The sequence below is a fragment of the Camelus dromedarius genome, chromosome 4, assembly GCF_036321535.1.
Source record: "Camelus dromedarius isolate mCamDro1 chromosome 4, mCamDro1.pat, whole genome shotgun sequence".
NCBI lineage: Eukaryota > Metazoa > Chordata > Mammalia > Artiodactyla > Camelidae > Camelus > Camelus dromedarius.
The window spans coordinates 16155792-16176383 of NC_087439.1; the positions used below are offsets into that span (position 1 = coordinate 16155792).

A 20592-nucleotide genomic window follows, 5' to 3' on the forward strand; every position below is an offset into this window, starting at 1 on the left:
AATTAAAATTGTGGGGCCGAATGACACTTAGAGATATCATCTATTGCATCCAACTAATGCTGGATGCCAGAGTTTTTGCCTGAAGTGTAAAGATCTCTGTGAAAGGAAAAAAATATTGCTTCTCTTTTGCTCAGTGAGGGTTTAAGAAACATTCGCTGCCAAAGATTTTTTTAAAATACCTCTTAGCTTGATGAAATAAAATGTTTTTCACTAGGTTGTCTCAGTAACAATTAGATGAACCAAAAGCAATTCTCACCATAATCATCAATAAAAATAACCATTTAAGTACACGGTGCTAGGGAAATAAGAAATTGTAATATCAAGTCATTTCTACTCTTAAATCCAGTTAATTCACCATCAAGACAAAGCTATGATTTTCTGAAAGCTCTCAGATGGCAACCTCAGTCTCCCTGGAGAAGGCTTTCCCACCTTTCAAAGTAACTATCTTAATAACAACAGAAGTGTGAGCCTCTTGTGGAGCTTCAGGGGTGATTCTGGGCCCTTTACCCAAGGGGAACTGCCAGAGGTTCCCTAAGTTTACCTGTTTTCTGCCCTAAGCGTGACAACATCACATGCTTAACCTACCTTCAGTCACTCCTGTGTGGAGCAGCTGACGTTTTTCATTCATAGTTCTTGTATTAAACATTACATCCAGATAAATGGGAAAAATGATTTAAGAAAAGGCAGGAGCCTTGGAGTAGGAGGAAGGAAAAGACCGCGTGCCAGAGACCGTTGTACAAATATTAACTCATTTAACCCATATTACTTCCCTGGAAGGTAAGTTACTATTATTATCTCCAGTTTTGCAGATGAGGAAATTAGGCTTTCTGTGCCTCTGTTAAGTCTCCCAAGGCTTTAAAACTAGAAAGTAATAGAAGTTGGGATTCAAACCAAACTCTGGGAATCTGCCTCCAAAGTCCATGATATTAACTATTTTGCTTTATTATTGCTGAGGAAATTAAAATAAAAACAGCATGCTCCTACAGACAACGTGGTAGGTTAGGGTTAGGGGCAGGATTGCAGGAACCAACCATAGAAAACAAGATCTCTCCCGATCTTGTTTCTTCACTTTACTGAAAGAAGTTCTAAGATTCTGTAGATCCTATGGTGGAGCTACATTTTTAGATATTGGCTAAAAAGCCCCTTGTGCCTAGTTTAAGAAGAGGTGAGCTAACCACAGTCCTTGCTTAAAAGTAATGATGTCCCAGTTCTATTATGCAAACAAAATTTACTGAAAGCAGGTAAGCCAACTCATAGAAAAAGACATCTTTGCTAGGTCCTTCAGCATATGAATGAATAACTGGTTCTTTGAGGCCTGCTGTAAACATTCAGAAATTAACACTTGAAGTGATGTCAACTGGCACTAAGTAATAGATCAGAAGTTTCAAACTGTGTTTGAGGACTACAATGGTCAGAAAACCTCTTTAAAGCACCCTTTAGCTCAACTTCACCTCTACTTTTACATGTCTTACATGTTAAAATTCCACACAAGCTTTTTTGCTTTTTGAAGACATAGCTCTATCACTTAAAATTAATTTTTTTTTCACAATTGCTGGTACATCATATTGAATCTTTTGTTTATCCATTCACTCATTTGTTCATTACATTAGGCACTGGGGAAAAAAAGTGAAATATCACTCATCCTCTCCCTCAAGGAGCTTGCAGTTTCAGGGAAACTGATCCAGTTTGAGGGCTGGACTGAATTAAAAATGAATTATTGTCCTATGTACTCTTTTTAAGGCAATACAGTCATAGTCACTAGGTCAAGACTCTCTCAGTGGTTACAGATTTTCACTTTGTGCTCATCACTAACAGAGGAATCACAATGGGAAGGAGCTATTCTCCCAGCTACGTCTGGGAGAATTGAAGAGAGGGAGATTTACACTCACTCAAAAGCAGTGCCAATAAAAGAAGTAGACCACAGTTATTTTTTTGTTAAACTTGTAAAAATGCTTTCCATTTCTTACCTCTAGAGCCTTCAATCTTTCTAGAAGCAATTTGGTCTTTTCTTTCCCCTCATCTGCACTGCTGCCTTCACTCCTCGAATCCTCATCTACCACCATGTGAAGGCCTTCCAAAGCTTCTTTGTGTTTTCTCTCTTCCTCTGACAGCTTTCCCTGAAACAAGAAAGAATTATTGTTTTCAATAATCTCCACTGAAAAATAAGCAAGAGTCTAAGGCTTAAAAGTTTGGCATTTCCCTACTGTTTTTGCCTTCTTTCCAGGGCTGGAGAAGATTTTGCTAAATAAATTCTGAGTGATGCTTATACTAGTAAGGTCACCACTTCTGAATGCACATGTCCTCTGCTCTGTTTGAGAAGTGACCCAGCCCACAAAGCCATAGGTGGAGTCACGTGGTCAATCCATTTTTATCAGCACCATGGAATTCAGCTGTGCTCTAAACTGGGCAAAAATAAGCCAACCTTGATACCTTGTGAATAGCTTAGCTCCTCAAAATAGGATCATTAAAGTTACTGGACATGCATCCATTTAATTAATTTAAGGGAAAAGAAAATATCACAAAATACTGAAATGATGACTTCAGAATTCTAAGCTGAAACTAATTAGTTCCTTTGGTTCGATAATGTAACAGCTTTTAAGGACCCCTCAGTCCCCTTTCTAGTCCTCCAGGATTTGTCATATAGCCTTGAGGCAGACAGGAAATGTTATCTCATCTTGCCTCCCCTGTTTTTTGGAAGCTCCTCACTCAACCTTGTCTCTGGCAGCTTTTTGAATATTGAGAAGTATTCTTTTGAGCCTAATGATTGGCTCTTGTTTTCAAGAGAAAAAGAAATGTCAAGAGCATATCATATGAGAAAAAAAAACTCATCCATTTTGTACATGTATCAAGACCCCGTGCCACAGAACCAGGCAATAACATTCCATCACACTAGTTAATTCTAGCCACAATGCTGCAGAAATCTGTGTATTAATACAGCTGGTTGTCAACCATGTGGGCTAAATTTGATTATCAATGATGACAGATTTCTTCATACTTAGCACTAAATTAAGATCGCTTGCAAATACAGAGCCATAAGATTTAATGCTTAATTAACCTCTAAATATTTATAAAATCTCCCAAGAAAAGAATAGCATAAAGGGGGGAAAAACAGATTTTCAAACTGTTCATGAAGGTGCTTTGGAGGTTCCAAAACTGTTTAAATAATAATAACTTATTTTTAAATGATGAAGTATGTAAAAAAGCCTTAATGTATATGCACATAGGTATAAATATATATATGTATAGATATATAAAACACTGTAAACTATACAGATTAACAGATGTTAATCTGTTTCATATAGATTTCAAGATACAATTTCCCCTTCTTTATATAAATGCACAATTGACTAGGCAGGTGATAGTTCTTTATGAGATCAGGCCTGGGCACGCCCAACCACATACAATGTGCAGGTGTGTCCACTTGCACAACATGTGTGAGTTCAGCTCAGATACATGCCCAGTGAGTTTAAGGTACAGATCCTTGGGCCAGGACAAAAATCCAGGTTATGACTATATTTTTATAGCTTTGATTCTTAAGGTTTGTTCACTCATCAGACTTTCATTTCCATGATAAAGAACTTCAAATCTGCAGTTACCAGATTAGTTTTGAAATGCAGAGGTCCTTCTACTTTTTAGATTTGGGATCACTCTAATTAAACACTAAACTGTGACTGCAAAGCAAGCTTCTTAAAAAATATCATCTACCTCTATTTCTCTGTATATATATACAGACACCCTGTAATAACAGGATTCTATAGCTAATTAAAAGAAACAAAGAAAAGCCACTGGTGTGGTGAACTGAAAGTCAAAAGACTTTGGAATATGACAGCCGGATTCCAGATCAACCATTTATCAGCTTGACAGATAATCTTGGGCACACTACTTAATTTCAATAACACTTGGCTTCTTTGTCTCCTAAATGCCAAAATAAGGTTAATGGCCACATATGTAACATACACACATACACAGTCAACTTTCATTATTCGTGGTAGTTATGTTCTATAAAGTTGTCATGAGCATTGAATTAACAAATACTGAATCATTGCTCCTAGGGGAAATATAGGGTTAGGTTTCTGTAGGCCTCTGATTGCAATAGTTTTATCACTAATCAATATATAATCTTGTTTTATGAGCGTTTCTATTTAAAGACACCTTGTTTAACATATACTGTTGATTAATTAGTGTTGAACTTGCAGCCAATGGCACCATAATTCATGCCTGAACAAAGCTTACCTAACACCCATTTTCTCCATAAGGCCCATCAGAGCCCTCTTGCACTTATGAATGCTAGACAGCACTTCAGCACTATGCTCAGGGGCTTTTTTCAACAGGGAAACCACTAACAAAAAGCACAAAATGTAAAAAAGTGGCACTAAATAAGAGTACAAAAAAGGATACTCATTTTCAGTACGAGAGTTGAAAAAAGAAGACAGGGTGTTGCCTTGGGTGACCTAAGCTGGGAACATGAGTGACTCAAAGTTTTCACCCCTCTGTGGATGTCCATGAATGACCATAAAAGCACTGCAAGTGTTGATTCCCGGGGGTTGCAAATACATTTTAGGGAGAAAGTGAATTCACAAAGTCCAAAATTAATGAGGATCGACTGTATATCTACACACATGCACATTTAAGGTGTCTAGGGCACAGTGCCTAAGTATTATTATATGAAAGGACTGGACACAATTCAAGATAGTATAGATTATATATGAGTATTTAGGTTACATAAAATGCAAGGGTCATTTTATATAAGTTGAAGAAAGGGTGACCAATAATGACTGAGAGATGTGATTTTGTGGAAATGCAACGTGACTTATGCTTTGGTGGGGTGATACCATTTGAACAGATAGAGAGGCACAGGATGGGATATTTAGTCAAAGAGAAAACTGAAATCAAGACTCCCAGTCAGGAATATATTTTGTCTTTATTGGTTTATGAGGAAACCAGTTTGGTTAGAGTGCAGAAAGCATTGAGAAGTCATTGAGTAATAGAATTGGAAAGTAAAAGAGAGAAAGGATTCTTGGAAATGAGAAAGAAAAATTCAGATACCATTCATTTATTCATTATTTTTATCAGAATGTTTATTGGACACAAACTATTGGTCATTTGATGGTCTAGGTGCTGGAAATATGGCAAACAAGACAAAGTTCCCATACTGTATGAATTTGTATTCTAATTATGGGAAACACAATAAACTCCAAGTCAAATCAGTAAGTTGTATGTATAATTGTAGCCAGTGGTATGTTTGGCGACAATGTGAGATACGGTGAAATCAGTGTGAGGCTGTTGAAGGAGGCAGCCATTTAGGCTAAGACCAAATGATGGGAAGGAAGCAGTCATGCGATGGCCTTTGAGAAAAAAAAAATCCAAATAGAAGGAACAGGAAAGCAAATGCCTAGTGCAGGGCTGAGCTTGCCTTGCTGACCAGCTGAGGGAGAGTCCATGTGATGGAGCTTAGTTACTATAAGAGTAAAAATAGTAGGAAATGAGATCAGAGAGAGAGCTGGACCATGAGGGGCCTTACAAAGCATGGAAAGGGATTTGGGTTCTATTTTAAGTGCAGTGAAGAGGAACTGCAGGCAAAGAAGGGGAGTGATAGGTTCTGATTTACACTTTAGAAACAGCATCCTAACTGCTACAATGCAGAAAGGCTGTGGAGGGAAGGAGCTGGGAGACCAGCTAGGAGACCTCTCTAAAGGAAGGAGTAAAAATTAGAAATACTTTGAAAGTATTGGACCAGGAATTACCAAAAGCAGTTCTCAAACTGGATGGTAGGTCAGAAGCCCTGGATTCAAAGCCTTGCTTTTATACTTTTGCCCCTTGCTGGGCAAATCATTTGACTGTTTTAACCCTCCATTTTCCCCAGATGTAAAATCAAATGGTTGGAATAAATGTCCCTTGCAGAGTTGAAATTCTAAGAATTCAATTATTTAAGACACAATTTTCAGGAAGGAAATGCTATCAATATGCTCGATGGTGACAGAAACGACAAGAGAACACAAAAGAGATCTCTGCATTTTGTAATAAGAGGGTCGTCAGTGGGGACTTGAGAGCTGTTTGACTCAAGTGTGATGATGGTACCCAAATTGTCAGTGGTTAAGCAAAAAGTGGAAACAGAAAATAGAGGCAATTTTCTTAGATGCTTATGTGAAAGAGTGGCAGGGAAGGGAAGGAAATACAAAGAACTATAGCCAAAGGGCATTCAAGAGACAAGTGGAAATCTTGTTTTCAAGATATAGAAAACTGAGTTGTCTGAAGAACTAAAGAGAAGAGGGAGCACAGGAGATAGCAGCAAAGGTGGTAGGAAGGTATGAGAGGAGATCTCCCAAGCAGAGAAGGCAGAGGATGAAGGGCTTAATGGAAAAGTCAAAGTTTTTGAATGTGGTTCTGTGCAAAATATCACCTCACAGCTGAATTTTCCAGTTAGAATTGCTAAATCATTAGTTAGTGTCTAGCTTGAGTTCTTGAAGAACAAGGATTTGAGTGCAAGTAGTTCATTTGAGAAATGCAGAAAACATGAGTAGGGAACCGACTCAGGGAAGGGAGCCATTGAAGGGCATATTACTAAGCAACTGAAGTGAAATCCATGGGAAACTCAGGGAAGCGGGGAAAAACACAGGCTTCAGAATCATCCCACACCAGGGGTGAGGGAGCTGGGGCATTTATGCACCAACATGTAAAAAATCAATAATTGGAGGCAGTTCCTGGGGTGTCAATTTCCAGCCTGCCACAGGCAGTAAGGTTTGTTTTTTTGTACTTCCCACGTGAAAGCGCCCTTAGATACAGACACTAATAGCTGGAAGATGTGGGAACACTTTGGATGGTTCTGGGGTATGGGCAGGGTACTGTTGATGTCCTCTACAGGTGACTGCTCTGATGTGACACCGTTCAGGAAAGAAAGCCATATCCATATACTGTTCAGGCCAGTCACTGACCTAAAAGCACATTTCATTGTGTTCTAATTCTAAACTGCCCTAAAACACATCCAGCAAGTACTGTAGTTATCTGTCCTATCCTTTTCTTTACTCTTGTCTCCTTAATCCCTTACTAATGAGAGTGTTAGAGTGTAATGTAATACTGAGAAAGAGGACAAATGGAAAGGACATAGTTTAAGTAAGCAGATGAGCAAAAGAAGAAAATAGTGGAGAGAAAGAGGTAGAAGGAAGACCTGAGAGAGTTGGAAATATGGCTATTCCCCATTGAAAGATACGTCACTATTTTCGATTTCAGAAAGGTCAGCGGTTGAATTTAGATTATGCTCAAAAAAGCATGACTGTATTCTAAAAATTTAAGTATATGTATTCTATCCACACATAGATTATCATTTCAATCAGAAATTTTAGTTCTTTTGCTACTTAATCACCTGTGATTTACCTGGTAAAAAGAGAGCAAGACAGAGGTCAGAAACATTTAGTTTTAAATAAAATACATTCTCCTTATAAACCTCTAACAGAGAAACAAGAAAAATGAGCCAAATCCACTCCTAAGGATGCCAGACTGTGAACAGAGTAAGTTGATTCCAGAGGTGACCTGTTTTCATGTCTCCATTCTTTATGGACTTTAATCAGCAGTGAATTCTATAAAAGTGAGGCCACCACACAAACAACTTTCACTCCCCACATATTTCATATATGGTTGAGCCCATAAGCTTGTTGGCCTCAACAAATACCAGCTGGTATGCAGGGAGCTAAAGATTTAGAAGCTCAGTTAGCATCCAAGGGTTTAAATCAAACTTTGCCTTGTCGGTACATAAAGCAATCCTTGGAGCTATAAGTTTCTCTAAGTGGTTACTAGGGCAATGATTCACCTTAGGGGAAGCCCTCATCTTTTGTTCTCAAGTAGTCAGCATCACCAGGCCTTTGTAAAATAATATCAATCAACACAAAGGTCTAGGTTGCATCAGCTCAGTTCAGACAGATGAGAGAGCCCAGGGCGCTCAGTTAGTCCAGAGAGCGGGCAGGATTGCCCCTCACTGATGGCCAGCTACTATTCAGTCAAAAACATTATGGAGGAAAGTGACCACCCAAGATGTGTCTTATTCATCTCCTGGCCCCCAGGTCCCCCAAGCCTAGCACAGTGGGATTCAGGGAAGGTTTCAGAAGGTCACCTTACTTTTAAACTAATTAATTAATCCATCCATCCTAAAAAGATTTACTGAGCAGCCTTTATGTGCCAGGCATTGTGGAAGATGCCTGGGCACAAAGGTGAATAAAAACACACATGGAGACTCTCTCAAGGAGCTTAGAGTCTTGGGGAAAGAGACAGTAATCAAAACGTCACAAGTGAATGTAAACTAACACTGTGATGTGTGCTGTGAAAAAGAGTTTCCAGATGCTTAAAAAAAAAAAAATCAATACTAGCGGGATGCAAGAGAGGTCAGGAAAGCAAATGCCCATGGTTATTAACATCATGTGAGTTAACCAGGAAGTGACCATGAGGTGGGAGGATGGGAGGGCAATTCACAGGTCAAGGAATGTTGCCTTTACCCTAATGGCATTGGGAAGCCATTGACTGTGTGTGTGTGTGTGTGTGTGTGTGTGTGTGTGTGTGTGTGTGTGTGGTGTGTGTGTGTGTGTGTGTGTGTGTGTGTGTGTGTGTGTGTTGGGGGAGCTGAGATGGTAAGATCTGTGTTCTGCAATAGCTCTCAGGTGCAGTATGGAGGACAGGTTGGAAGGAGGCTAACATAGATGTGGGCAAAATAAGATGCCACTGCAATCATCTAAGTAGGAGCTGACTGAACCATGATTAAAATGACAATTTTACAAAATGAGACCTCATAGTTTGTAAATAATCTTGTTATTTTGATTCTTTAGTATGCAGTTACTCCAACAATAACAAATAACATTTTCTTAGGTCATTGTTGTTCAGAGAGTGGGCCAACAGCCACTGGCATCAGTTAATGCAGTTGGGGGAGGCAAGAAGTGTTGCTTGTTAAAAATGCAGACACCCTGGCCAACTCTGGCCCTAGTGAATTACAGTCTCTAGGAGTGGGGCCAGGATCTGTAATTTTAGAGAACACCTCTGGTAATTCTAATTTATGCCAAAGTTTAAGAGCCTCTAGACAAGGATGCTCCAGCATGAAACATAAATCATTTTTACTTTAGATAGCTTTTCAGGTTGCCCATTTGATTTAATTCTTATAATTAATATGGAGAATGAAGAGATAATTAATCACCTAAGTCAATAACCACTGGAGAATAAAGGTGGGTAGTAGCTATGAATAGTACACTGGGACAGAAGGTATAAGCCAGGCACCCTGGGACATATTCATTCATAGCTTGCTAAACCCTTCTTCAGTAACAGATGTCAGATGTCGACCTACCATAGAAACTACTCTATATTAGTGTGATGAGAGACCCTTGAGAAATTTCTATTGAGTTCTGAGACTCCAGTGCCCACTATGTTATATTTGTTCCCTTTCTCAGAAGCAGATGACGTTAACAGTTTGTAACTACTTTCGATAGCTTCTACAGCTATTGACAATACAGTTCAAGGAGAGGTTCTATGCCCAGTATGGGAAGAAAACAACTTCCCTGCTAGAGAGGCCTTCCTAATTTAAAAATAATGCTTGCCTGTCCTTTGGGTTTATTTTTTTTTTTAAATAGGAGAAATCTATCTATCAGTGTCCTAAGTGAGGTAGAAAAGCAACAAGTGATTGTGACAATGAGCTCACAATTTCTCTAGCAAGAGAAGTAACGAAAGAAGTTTAAACATTCTTGCCCTCCCCACCTGGCTTTCAGCCTTGCTCAGTGTATGTGGTTGCCTGGTTGCTGGTGCACAGGTTTGATCTCAATATAGTGGCCCTGCTGTCTTCCACCCCATCACTGGGGGAGTGACACCGGGTCTGAGCCCAGGACTGTGAGGATAATTAAAGAGCCAAAATTATGGCAAAAGGAGAAGGCAGTGTGTGTCACACGAGGACCTATCTTGACATTTCATCTGATAGGATAAAGCGAGTCAACCTCACCTGTGTTTCTTGAGGTCCATCAAGTTCCAACGCACTGTGATCTAGTCTTACCCAGGGCAGGAACAAAGAGCCCTTTTAGTTTTAGAACAAGTAGAAATAAGAAATCTACATTCCAGTCCTAGCTCTGCCACTTAACCAGCTGTGTGATTTTAGTCAAGTCACATAACTTCTCTGTCCCTCAATTTCCTCATCTGTGAATAAAATGAACAGAAATAGACTAACTCAAAGGTCCCTTATAGCTCTAAATTTCTACAATTTTGATCATCTGTAAAAACTCAATTTAGAAGAATACATATTTAAACCCTATGGAAGTTCAGGAATTTTAATAGAGAATGCCATTAAAGTTAGATCTACCTAGAAATTACCTCGCCTGATAAAATCCCTGTGCTTCTTTTCCAGAGTGTCTGTCTCTCTCCCTTGGAAAAAAACTTTTAAAAAAATTTAGTTTTTAAAAATCTTTTTTAAGCTGTGTACTTCTTCTCTTGGACCCTAGGAAAGAAGTCACCTAATCCAGTCTTTGCATTTGTAGCATTTCATTCCCTCCCTGTAAGAAACGAAAGGCCAGGTGAGTAGTGATTAAGGGAGAGTTTAGAGAAAGATTCTTGTAACACTCATAGGAAATCATGCCCAACACAAATCCTCTCTGTAAAAAGAGCATTTGCTTATGGGAGGAATAATTTCAAGTATCTTCTGGTTGCAAGGCGGGTTTTTTTGTTTTTTATTTTTAAAAAGAAATTCACTCATCTCTCTATTTTTATTATTTTTAACTCTGATGGCCAACACAGAAGCCAACATATAGAAACACTGCATGAATGGTAATCAGAGTTATACTGTGTTCCAGCTCATGCATTCTTTTTCTGATGGAAACTGCCCTTATCTTCAGCACTGAAAAGAAAGAAAGAAGGAAGGAAGGAGGGAGGGAAGGAGGGAAGGAAGGAAGGAAGATGGCAGAATGAAACCATGGGAATATGAGAAACAACCAACTCTCCAATTTTGGGAAGCTAGTCAGTCATAGAAGTTGGAACAAAATTTTTTCATTCTGGATACCCAACCATGTGTTAAATCTGCCTACTAAATGATAGTAAAAATATAGAAAGCTCTGATTTAGGACTGATCACATAAGGCAGTGACTTGGGTGGTGTGAGCATGAAATAGTATGTTCTTTCCAGAACATGAAAGATGAATAAATGACATCTAATAGTTGTAAACACCTCAGAGTTAAACAAGATCACCTCATGCATACCATTTTATACACACACAGCCATGAGGACATAGGGAAAACATTCTGGATCCCCTTCACAAATAAGAAAACAGGCTCAGATAGGTTATTAAGCATCCTGTTAACAGTAAGTGGCAGAGCCGGAATTTAATTACAGTTGTGACTTCAAGCAGCCTGCTCTTTCCATAGACCCAGTTATTTCTTTCGGACTTTCCCGTGCACCTGTAGGTTTATCCTTACTGCTAATTCTATCTGAGAATCTGTGATCTTTATCCAACCGTGATCCACGCTGCTGACAGCATCTCTCTTAAGGCTTTCAGGCCATTTCTCCAGGGAGTGGGTGATTTTATCAGAGATGTCAGGTCTGGCCTTAGGTGACTATCAGCACATAGGTTTAACAAACCACTACTCCTTCCCTAGTTAATGATGATTCAATTAGTTCAAAACAGAAACACACACCATAACACAAGCTAAATGGAAATGTAGAGGCCAGCCGCTGGCTGACAATCGCCCCAGTGAGCCCTGGTGGCTTCAGCTTCTGTGATTTATTTACTCGTTTGTTGTCTGGTGGTGGGGAGGGTGCACAGAAGATATTGTCACTTTAGATACAGCACTTTGCCAAATACCAAAACAACCTTCCCAGGGATCGCTAGCAGCTTTTGTTCAGGACTAGCATACTAAATTTCAAAGAGGGGAAAGCAGCGTCAGATAAATCACAGGATTTTAAAAGAACGTCCCAATTTGTTCACAGTTTAACATTACTACTGTCAGGCAAAACATATAAAACTCTTCTTTTTCATCCCTGGATTTGACTTACACAGTGAACTAAGCACATAGTAAAATACCAAGATTAAATGTGTGTGATGGATAAGGGAAAAAAGTGTTTTCTTTATGTCTCTAATATGAACCACGACCACTGGCATATCAATTCACATCTACTCCACATCATTCTTCACTCAAAACACTCCTCAGTATTGCCGGCTATCTTCCATATTGAACAGCTCTGTGAAGTTACATTAATAAATTTTCAGATGATGCTTTCATTGCCTGTTTCATCTATCAGCAACATTTATTTCCTTACAAAAAAAAAAAAACAAGGTTCAATTCTAAAGACATTTTAAAGGGAAACTCTACCATGGAACAGGATGGTGTGAAAAAGTGAGCTGTAATTTTCATGAAAGGTGTGCTCAGGTGGTTTGGCATCTAAAAAAATTAGCAACAGAAATCATGTCCCTATAGCCTGTTGTCTGAATGCAACCCGAGCAGAAAGAAACCAGAAATGGTAAGAATGTTATGTAGATGGGGAATTTCAGTGCTTAGTGGTTACAATTAAATACTTGGACGTCATTAAAAATAATTCATAAGTTAATGTCAAAATTTGCATTCAAATTCAATCTCCCTCTTCTGTCGCCTCTCCCCCACTACTCCCAATTTCTGAAACAAAAAACAGGACTGGGGAGTCAGAAAGCCTCCAGAGGGAAGGCGAGCTTGTGGGCTAATCTAGGGCCATGCCATAATGAACTGATAATTCAGTCATTGACTAGTTAGCGGTGGGCGGGTGCCTGTATAAAACTCATGTCTCTATATACACCTACAACAACTGTATGTCTTAGATTCCTGGACAGCATTTTAATTTAAAGTAAATTTAAGCAATTTAAAACTTTCTATCTCACTGTCCCCATAAAAACACACTGTCAGATGACCACTGTATCCAAATTTTTGTTTCAGAAAATACAGTCAATACTGTGTATAAATATATTTATATATATACACATATATACACTATATATTACATATGAAACATGTATATTAATGTTTTATGTCTACATACACATAAATATGTATATTAATGTTTTATGTATATATAATATACTTAGACAATTGCTGGCAGAAAAATATGTATCTTCTGAGTTTGTTAAACTGAACTGAATTGGGAACTCTCTGCTTTAAGTGTTCAAATTCTTTAAGTGTTCAAACATAATAATAATACTATAAAAAGTAATAATATTATTATTAGAACAAAACAATAGTTCATATACAGAAGCAAACTTATTATTCCAAATTCAGTAAATGGATGTTGTATGTTGTTTACCAGGTCCCAGTTACAATGTTAGACTCCTAGGGGCTAGAATGTTTTATACATCATACCCCCATCACCACACACTGCACAACACAGAAGGCACTCTATGAACGTCCAATGTTGTTGTATATGATGACACTGAATGAGGGATACTGTTACCCTGATTCACCTCTGATGACACTGTCATCAGCTTAATGCTGAGGTACTTAAATATTCTTAAGTACTTTTCAACAGAAAACTATTTTTAAGTCACTATTTCCCTATCAGAATCATAAAGCAATGGACTGGTAGACTATTTGCATAGAAGGTAAAAACACCATTACAATGATCTTCACTCCAAGAAAATGAGATTTTGCATGTTTATCCTTTAAGGGACACCCCCACCACATGCATCTCACACAGAAGCACATCAGCTTTTAAGCCATATAACTGTCTATCCTAAAGCGCCCTGGGAACTTCTGGAGACTCACAGACACATTCCTAATCAAGATACTCTATTCCTCCCACCTTCCTCCTTCCTGGGGTTACCTAAAAGAAAAGCTCTAATGAGGTGCATTAGTTGTACTTTTGAAAGTCGGAGATAGATTATCTAGTTAATTCTCTTGAGGGCTCATGTCAGAACAGAGAGAAGCTTCACTTATTTGTACCTAAATGGAACTTAAGGATAAATGAGAATATTACATTTTTTTCTACTACAATTAACATAATACCTGCTCTCTCTAGTCAGGCAAAACTCAGTGCACAACATAGGGCCCAACTGTTTGAGGACTTTACTGCAAAAATTTCACCAGCAATGTCGTCCTAGTGTGCTTTTTGACATTAAAACTATTATTTTTATCCTTAACTCCTGAAAGCGGCAGAAAGCTATCACCTGAGGTGTTACTTTGTCATTGAGTGGGATGTACATCCTGACAAGCTGCTCATAGCCACAATGGGTGTAGAGAGACAAAGAGCTATTTGGTGAAGACACCTGCAACCCTGCCAGATGACTCATCTTGGTAAGAGAGGAAAGGAAATTCAGATAAATTAGCAAGAAATAAGCATGATCCCAAAAGACAATTAGAAAAGTCAGAATACATATATATATATGTGTGTGTGTGTGTGTGTGTGTGTGTGTGTGTGTGTATGTCCATATAAATAACAAATATATTCATATATATAACATGTATGTTCATATATAAGATATATTCATATATACAACATACATGTTCACATATAACACATATATTCATATATATAACACATATATATTCATATATATATGAAAAGTAATCTAAATGTGCACTGAAAAACCTGAGTAAGCATTTTCTCCAAGCAAATCTTTGTACTTAAAGAATAATGAACTGGCCAAGTTGTGATTCCTGAGACAAAAGGCTCTCCCAAAGGTTTCCCAACTTACTCCAATAAACAGTCATCTAGATCCCACCCATGGTCATCTCAGTGCTAAGCAACTTTCTGTTGCCACAGGGAGGGAGGGAATACAAAACTGAGCTGATTTCTTGTCCCAGGTCTGCCCCTCATCGGCAGAGCAGCCTTGATAAAGCCTCTCGGCTATCTGTGACATTGCTTCCCCACGTGCGAAATGAGGTGGCTGGATACTGGAGGTAACTTTCCTCCTTCTCAGCACCTGAGACTTGCTAACTCTCCTGTTCACCACATAGTGATGGACCTTTGTGGGCCACACTACAACTCCTTCCTCAGAAAACTGTGGATAACAGAGACCGGCTACCTCGTGCAGAGCAACATTACAGTGAACAGCTGGTAAAAATGGGCTATGCTCTCGGCTACCCTGAGGCATTATGAGATGATCCAACCCCTTCCAGGCAGCTCTGGTCTCCAAGCTACCAGATGATCCCTGTATTGACTTTTCTCATCACTGAAAACACTAGTCCTGAAGCACTTTGGCTATAATTCTTGCTGCACAGTAAGGATAAAGGCCAGTTTTTGCTGTCTCTCAGCCTATCAAACTCACCTGGCTTCACGTGCCCAGAACGATCCCAGATGCTAGTGAAAGAGTCACAAGCAATTACGGTTCAGGCCACTCTGGAAACTCAGCTCCAAATGGAAGGTTTAAAACTCATTGGGCTGATAGGGGTTTGAGGAATTCACTGTGAAAAGTCAGCCCTGGGGCCTGGCTGCCCATAGTCTCTCTGCCAAGTTTATAACTGTTCTTCCAGGGCCTGCCTTGCATTATGTCAAGCAGAAAGTCTTAGTTTGGTAATTCTCTAAAACTTGCTAATTGTTAGAATTTCATAAAAGGCAAACAGGCCTCAAGCTCAGTTAACAGGTAACACTAATTAGGGTAAATTTAGATTCTTGTCTTTTTTCCTTTGTGTCCATAATTCCCTCCTATTTACTTATGCAAGTGAAACTAATTTCCATTTCCAGCAAGGGCTTCCTACCAGCAGGGTTCTCCTTAACACTTCTGCCTCCTCAGACATCTCCACTAGTTCTCACTCCATCCAGGCTGGCGTCTCTGAACTGGATCCACCTTGTGCTCCGGTCATTTTCCTGAGTGACCCCCTGACCACCCTGTTTCACGTCCTCAGGGCCTCCTAACGTCCTGGGCAGTCTTCTGACCCCCGACTGCCTCCTAAGTCCTGAACTCACTACCAACCCATGGGCTGAATATAGCTGAGAGCAAGGTCTCTAACGCCCTGAGAGGTTAAGTAAATCCTCAAATGTTATACAGATTGTGAGCGGCTCAGCCAGGATCTGGACCAAGCTGTTGGCGCCTAAAGTCTCTAAGCAAATCCATAATCCTCTGATTCATCTCACCAGAAGTCCCCACAATCCTCTGCAGTACCTCACCCGCACGCCCGCAATCCTCTGCTGTACCTCACCCGAACACCCACAATCCTCTAATGTACCTCAGCCGAATACCCACAATTCTCTGCTGTACCTCACCCGCACGCCCGCAATCCTCTGCTGTACCTCACCCGAACACCCACAATCCTCTAATGTACCTCAGCCGAATACCCACAATTCTCTGCTGTACCTCACCCGCACGCCCGCAATCCACTGCTGTACCTCACCCGCACGCCCGCAATCCACTGCTGTACCTCACCCGCACGCCCGCAATCCACTGCTGTACCTCACCCGAACGCCCACAATCCTCTGCTGTACCTCACCCAAACACCCACAATCCTGCTGTACCTCACCCACACGCCTGCGATCCTCTGCTTGACCTCACCTAAACACCCAGAATCGTTGCGGTATCTCAGGTCTCTCATCAGAGTACCCATAGAACAAAAAGGACATTTCAATTTATCGGAATTTTAGTGTCTTTCAAGGATCAGTTCAACTCGTACCTTCCCCAGAAGCTCAACAAACTTCCTAAACATGAGGCAGCATGTTGGCTACTTTGAGGGAAATACTGGTGGTTAATGAGAAAAAGACCCTGGCTGTAGGGTCCTCTATCATCATGAGCAAGAAAGAAAACATACTCAGCTGACTCTGAACGCCTTGTAGTGCAGTGGTTCTCAACCCAGACTGCACGTTAGAATCGATCTGTGGCGATTTAAAAAGTCCTCGTGCCCAAACCACACCCCAGATCAATCAAATCAGAATCCTTGGGATGAAACCAGGACATTGCAAACTTTTAAAATTCTCCAAATGATTCCAAGGCACAGCCAAATATGAGAACCACTAGTACAGAATGTAATTAATGCTATCCCTGCAAGACTGTAGGACTTGGAATCAAAAGCCCAAGTCTGCTGTGGCCTGACACTGGATGACACTCATAGAGTCCACTGCCTCTGTGAAGCTCAATTTCTTCATCTGTAAAGTGAACTTGAACTTATGCCCTTCCTATTTTGAATGGTTAATATGAGGATCAAATGAGATGAGGCTGTGAAAAGTGTAAGCTGTAAAACACTAATTATTATTGGAGCAATTTTCACCACTGATCCTCCAATGGTGATGTTCAGATGCTCAGGAGAGAAGAGGTGATAAAAATGCATAGAGAAGAAAAAAATATAAGAATGACTGGATTAGAAAAATTAAACATAATGACTCAAGAGAAATGCCTAATTCATATCTTAAGAATATATTTACAAGTTACTTTGCAAATGAAATTTAAAAAGGTTATAGGAGGACACTTAACAGTGGGATTGTTTTCAGATCATCACTGATAATTAGAGTAGAAGCTTACTATTCAGGCTTAGGTATATGCTTGGCTTTAATGGGGAAAAATGAATTTATTGTGCTACTTTATTAATTTAGTGTAGACACAAAATTTACTGGGCTGGGGTGACAAACCTACCAAACAGAACCCGTTCAGAAAAACATATTTTGATCAGTTTACAAAACAATGGAATCATCATGAGGTACAAGAGCTATCTATCTGGCTATTCATTTACAAAGATCAGTGAAGAATATAAGCCATTATATGACCCCAACTCAATGCGCTTGCTGCAAAATTTCTTTGAACTTGTCAGTTAGACACCAGGTGCATTCCACAGAAGGGCTTCAGTAAATGGCAACAGGATAGTGTGCCAGGCCCTTAACAGTTGTGTATGATAGTACCAGCCTGAGGTCTGCGCCCTGGGAGTATGAGGGCTGGAGGACAAAGAGGAGCACTGGTTTCTCTCTTTTTCTTTATGCAGATGGCACTTGGTAAACCACAGACATGATGGCTGTTACTGGTAAATTGCTTTGCCGGCTTTCTCTTCACTTCTGTATCCCTATGCTACTTTCTGATCCCTCTCTCCCCTGGCACCCTTGTCCAAGGTGAAGTCTCACCCAGACTCGATCAACTTAGAGGATTATAAGTTCCTAAATTACTTTTGGAAAATTCTTTTCCTGTCTCTTACCCCTCCAAATTCCAAGTTCTAAATTCCATTTTTTTTTTCTGAGATGAGTTGATAGAGCAAGGCCCGCAGATTTAACTGTACACCCTAACCTGTGAATAACCTTTCCTTAAGTGTGTATCTTCTTGATTCCTTATTTCTTACATGGAATAATGCTCTAAGGGATGGAATTTCAGAAAAACATATCTAAGTGAGAAAATATTGGTAGTTGGGGTTTGGGAAGACAAGGTTGTATGATGGGAGAAGATACCATCAAAGTGCTGGTCTTGTCTGGGGACCTGACCCTGGGTTTAGCCCCCTGAAATGTTCACATTTCTCATAGTTTCATCATCTTCTCTAATGCTGAACCTTTAGGGTTTTAACAGCTTCTGCGGTGCTAGCAGCTAGGGTAGGCTAGAGTGAGGCAGGGTAAGAGGAAGCACTTGGCTATGTGAAGAGAAAAAACAGATGAGTAAATAGGGCTAGATGTCTAATAATAATTATAGCTCCCATTTGTTGATTACTGCACATGCCTTATGCATATTATCATACACTATCTCCAACTGTTAGATGAAATCATGTCTGAGGAAGCACTGAAAACAGTAACCTTTCCATTTAGCTTTATTATACCCATTATGGAGAAGAGAAAAATGAGACTCAGGTTGATTAAGTTACCCAGAATGACAAAACTAACTGAGTGAGAAAAAGAGGATATGCTTCCTGGCTGGTCTGATCTTGAAACTTTTTCTTCCTGAAATTCCCCGTCACACATCCTCCAACCATAATTCCTTTTATGTGTGGTCCCTGGAAAGTGAGGGGCTGCTGAGAGCTCACGGCATTCTTTTTAACCATCTAAAACTTTCCTTTCCTCAGCTTGCTTCTTCCTTTCATGAATCTGAATTAGCGCTTTCACAGGGGAAAGAAATACAGAGCAAACAACAAGTTCATGCTGTACAGTGCAGGGAACTATATTCAATATCTTGTAGTAACTTATGGTGAAAAAGAATACAAAAATGAATATATGTATGTTCATGTATGAGTGAAGAATTGTGTACACTGGAAATTGACACAATACTGTAAACTGACTATACTTCAATAAATACATATATACAAAAAAAAAAGCAAGGAAAACTAAAAAATAAATGACAGTAAGTAAAATAAAGCAGCAGAAAAAAAAAAAAAGAAAAAGAAATACAGAGTACTGTTGGCGCCTATATCTGAATGAGTGGCCAACAGACTGACATGGGGTAGGGGGTGGGGGGGCTGACGTGTGTTCATCACTATCTCCACCCTTCCAGAGCCCGAGGGATTTACAAAGCCCAGTGAGTGAGGGCAAATCCTCTACCTTTGGGCCCTGGCACAGCTGGCATGGACCAAGTGAACTGAGATTAGAGAACCTCTTCTTCCAGACAAGAGCAAAAGTATGAGTTCTCAGAAGGAAAACGATCACTGAAGTCCCATTGACCTACATCCCCCACACCCTCTAAGTCACACTTCCTTATGCATCTTTGCCCTGCACTCCTCACGGAGTTGAGCTGGCAAGGAAAGAGTGTTACCATCCTGGTGTTGATGGGTTCAACTGTCTAGTGACATATTAGAATCCCCTGGGGAAATGTTTAAACCTACCAGGGCCCAGGCTCAGCTGCTGGGGACTTTGTGGAGTTGTTCTGGGTTGGGGCACGTGTAGGTTGAGAACCTGATCGTAATCTAATCCCTCATTTTATAGTTAGTCCTGAAGAAGACCCCTTTCTGGCAGATGGCTGCTTTCTCCAAGCCTGCAACAAGGCTCAGGCTCAGGGACAAACTTCTCAGTCCACAAGTGCGGTGGTTCTATCTCCTGAGATGTGCCTATCAGGCCAATGGACACGTGAATCCTACAGTGCTTAATGGCAGACAGCAGACCCCTGGCCAGACCATTTTCCTCTCACCCCATACCTGGCGATTCCTCTTCATCACCATGCCACATTGGGTTGTGCAAAAATCAATAAGGACAATATAGCTGAAAGGTTACAGTATAAGAGAGATCTCAGTAGTAAAAGGCTTTTTTTTTCCCCTCCTAGCAGGCAATTTCCATTTCTTTCTTAATGATTTCCTAATTCCAACACTGTCCATTCCCCCCCCACACACACAATTTTATCTTTATTTCATAAAGGATTGATATGCCAAGAACTAAAAAATAAAAAGGGAAAAAGAAAAGAGAATTTTAGTTTCACAGCCTCTGGTGAGTTAAGAAAATAGGATCAAAGTTCAAGGATTGACATCATCATGATTTTGTTCTGCTCAAATTCATTTGTTTCCTAAGAGGAAGAAATAACTGATACGCCTGGTTAATACTGTTAAAGTATCGGCCCAAGGCACGTATTTACTGCAGGGCAGCATCTTTCGGTCTCCATCCACAGAACCTCCCGACCCAAGACTCCATTTGGGTTTTCCAAAACAAAGTCTGGTCCTCTGCTGAGATGAGCTGAGGAAACTGTCTCGTGTCCACCAGCAATAACCAGGTCATCTCTAAGAAGAGATGATGCTTTTTTAGGGCATG

At 40.0% G+C, this 20592-nt stretch overlaps 1 protein-coding gene across 13 annotated transcripts in view; it reads right to left on the reverse strand.

The window, feature by feature from the left end:
- Nucleotides 1-20592, reverse strand: part of NCKAP5 (NCK associated protein 5) — a 918970-nt gene that overhangs the window by 266840 nt on the left and 631538 nt on the right. For all 13 annotated transcript variants that reach the window (XM_064484702.1, XM_064484710.1, XM_064484704.1 and 10 more), the window contains one exon: nucleotides 1968-2117. In XM_064484702.1, coding sequence (XP_064340772.1) covers nucleotides 1968-2117 — 150 coding nt within the window. The remainder of the gene's footprint in view (nucleotides 1-1967; nucleotides 2118-20592) is intronic.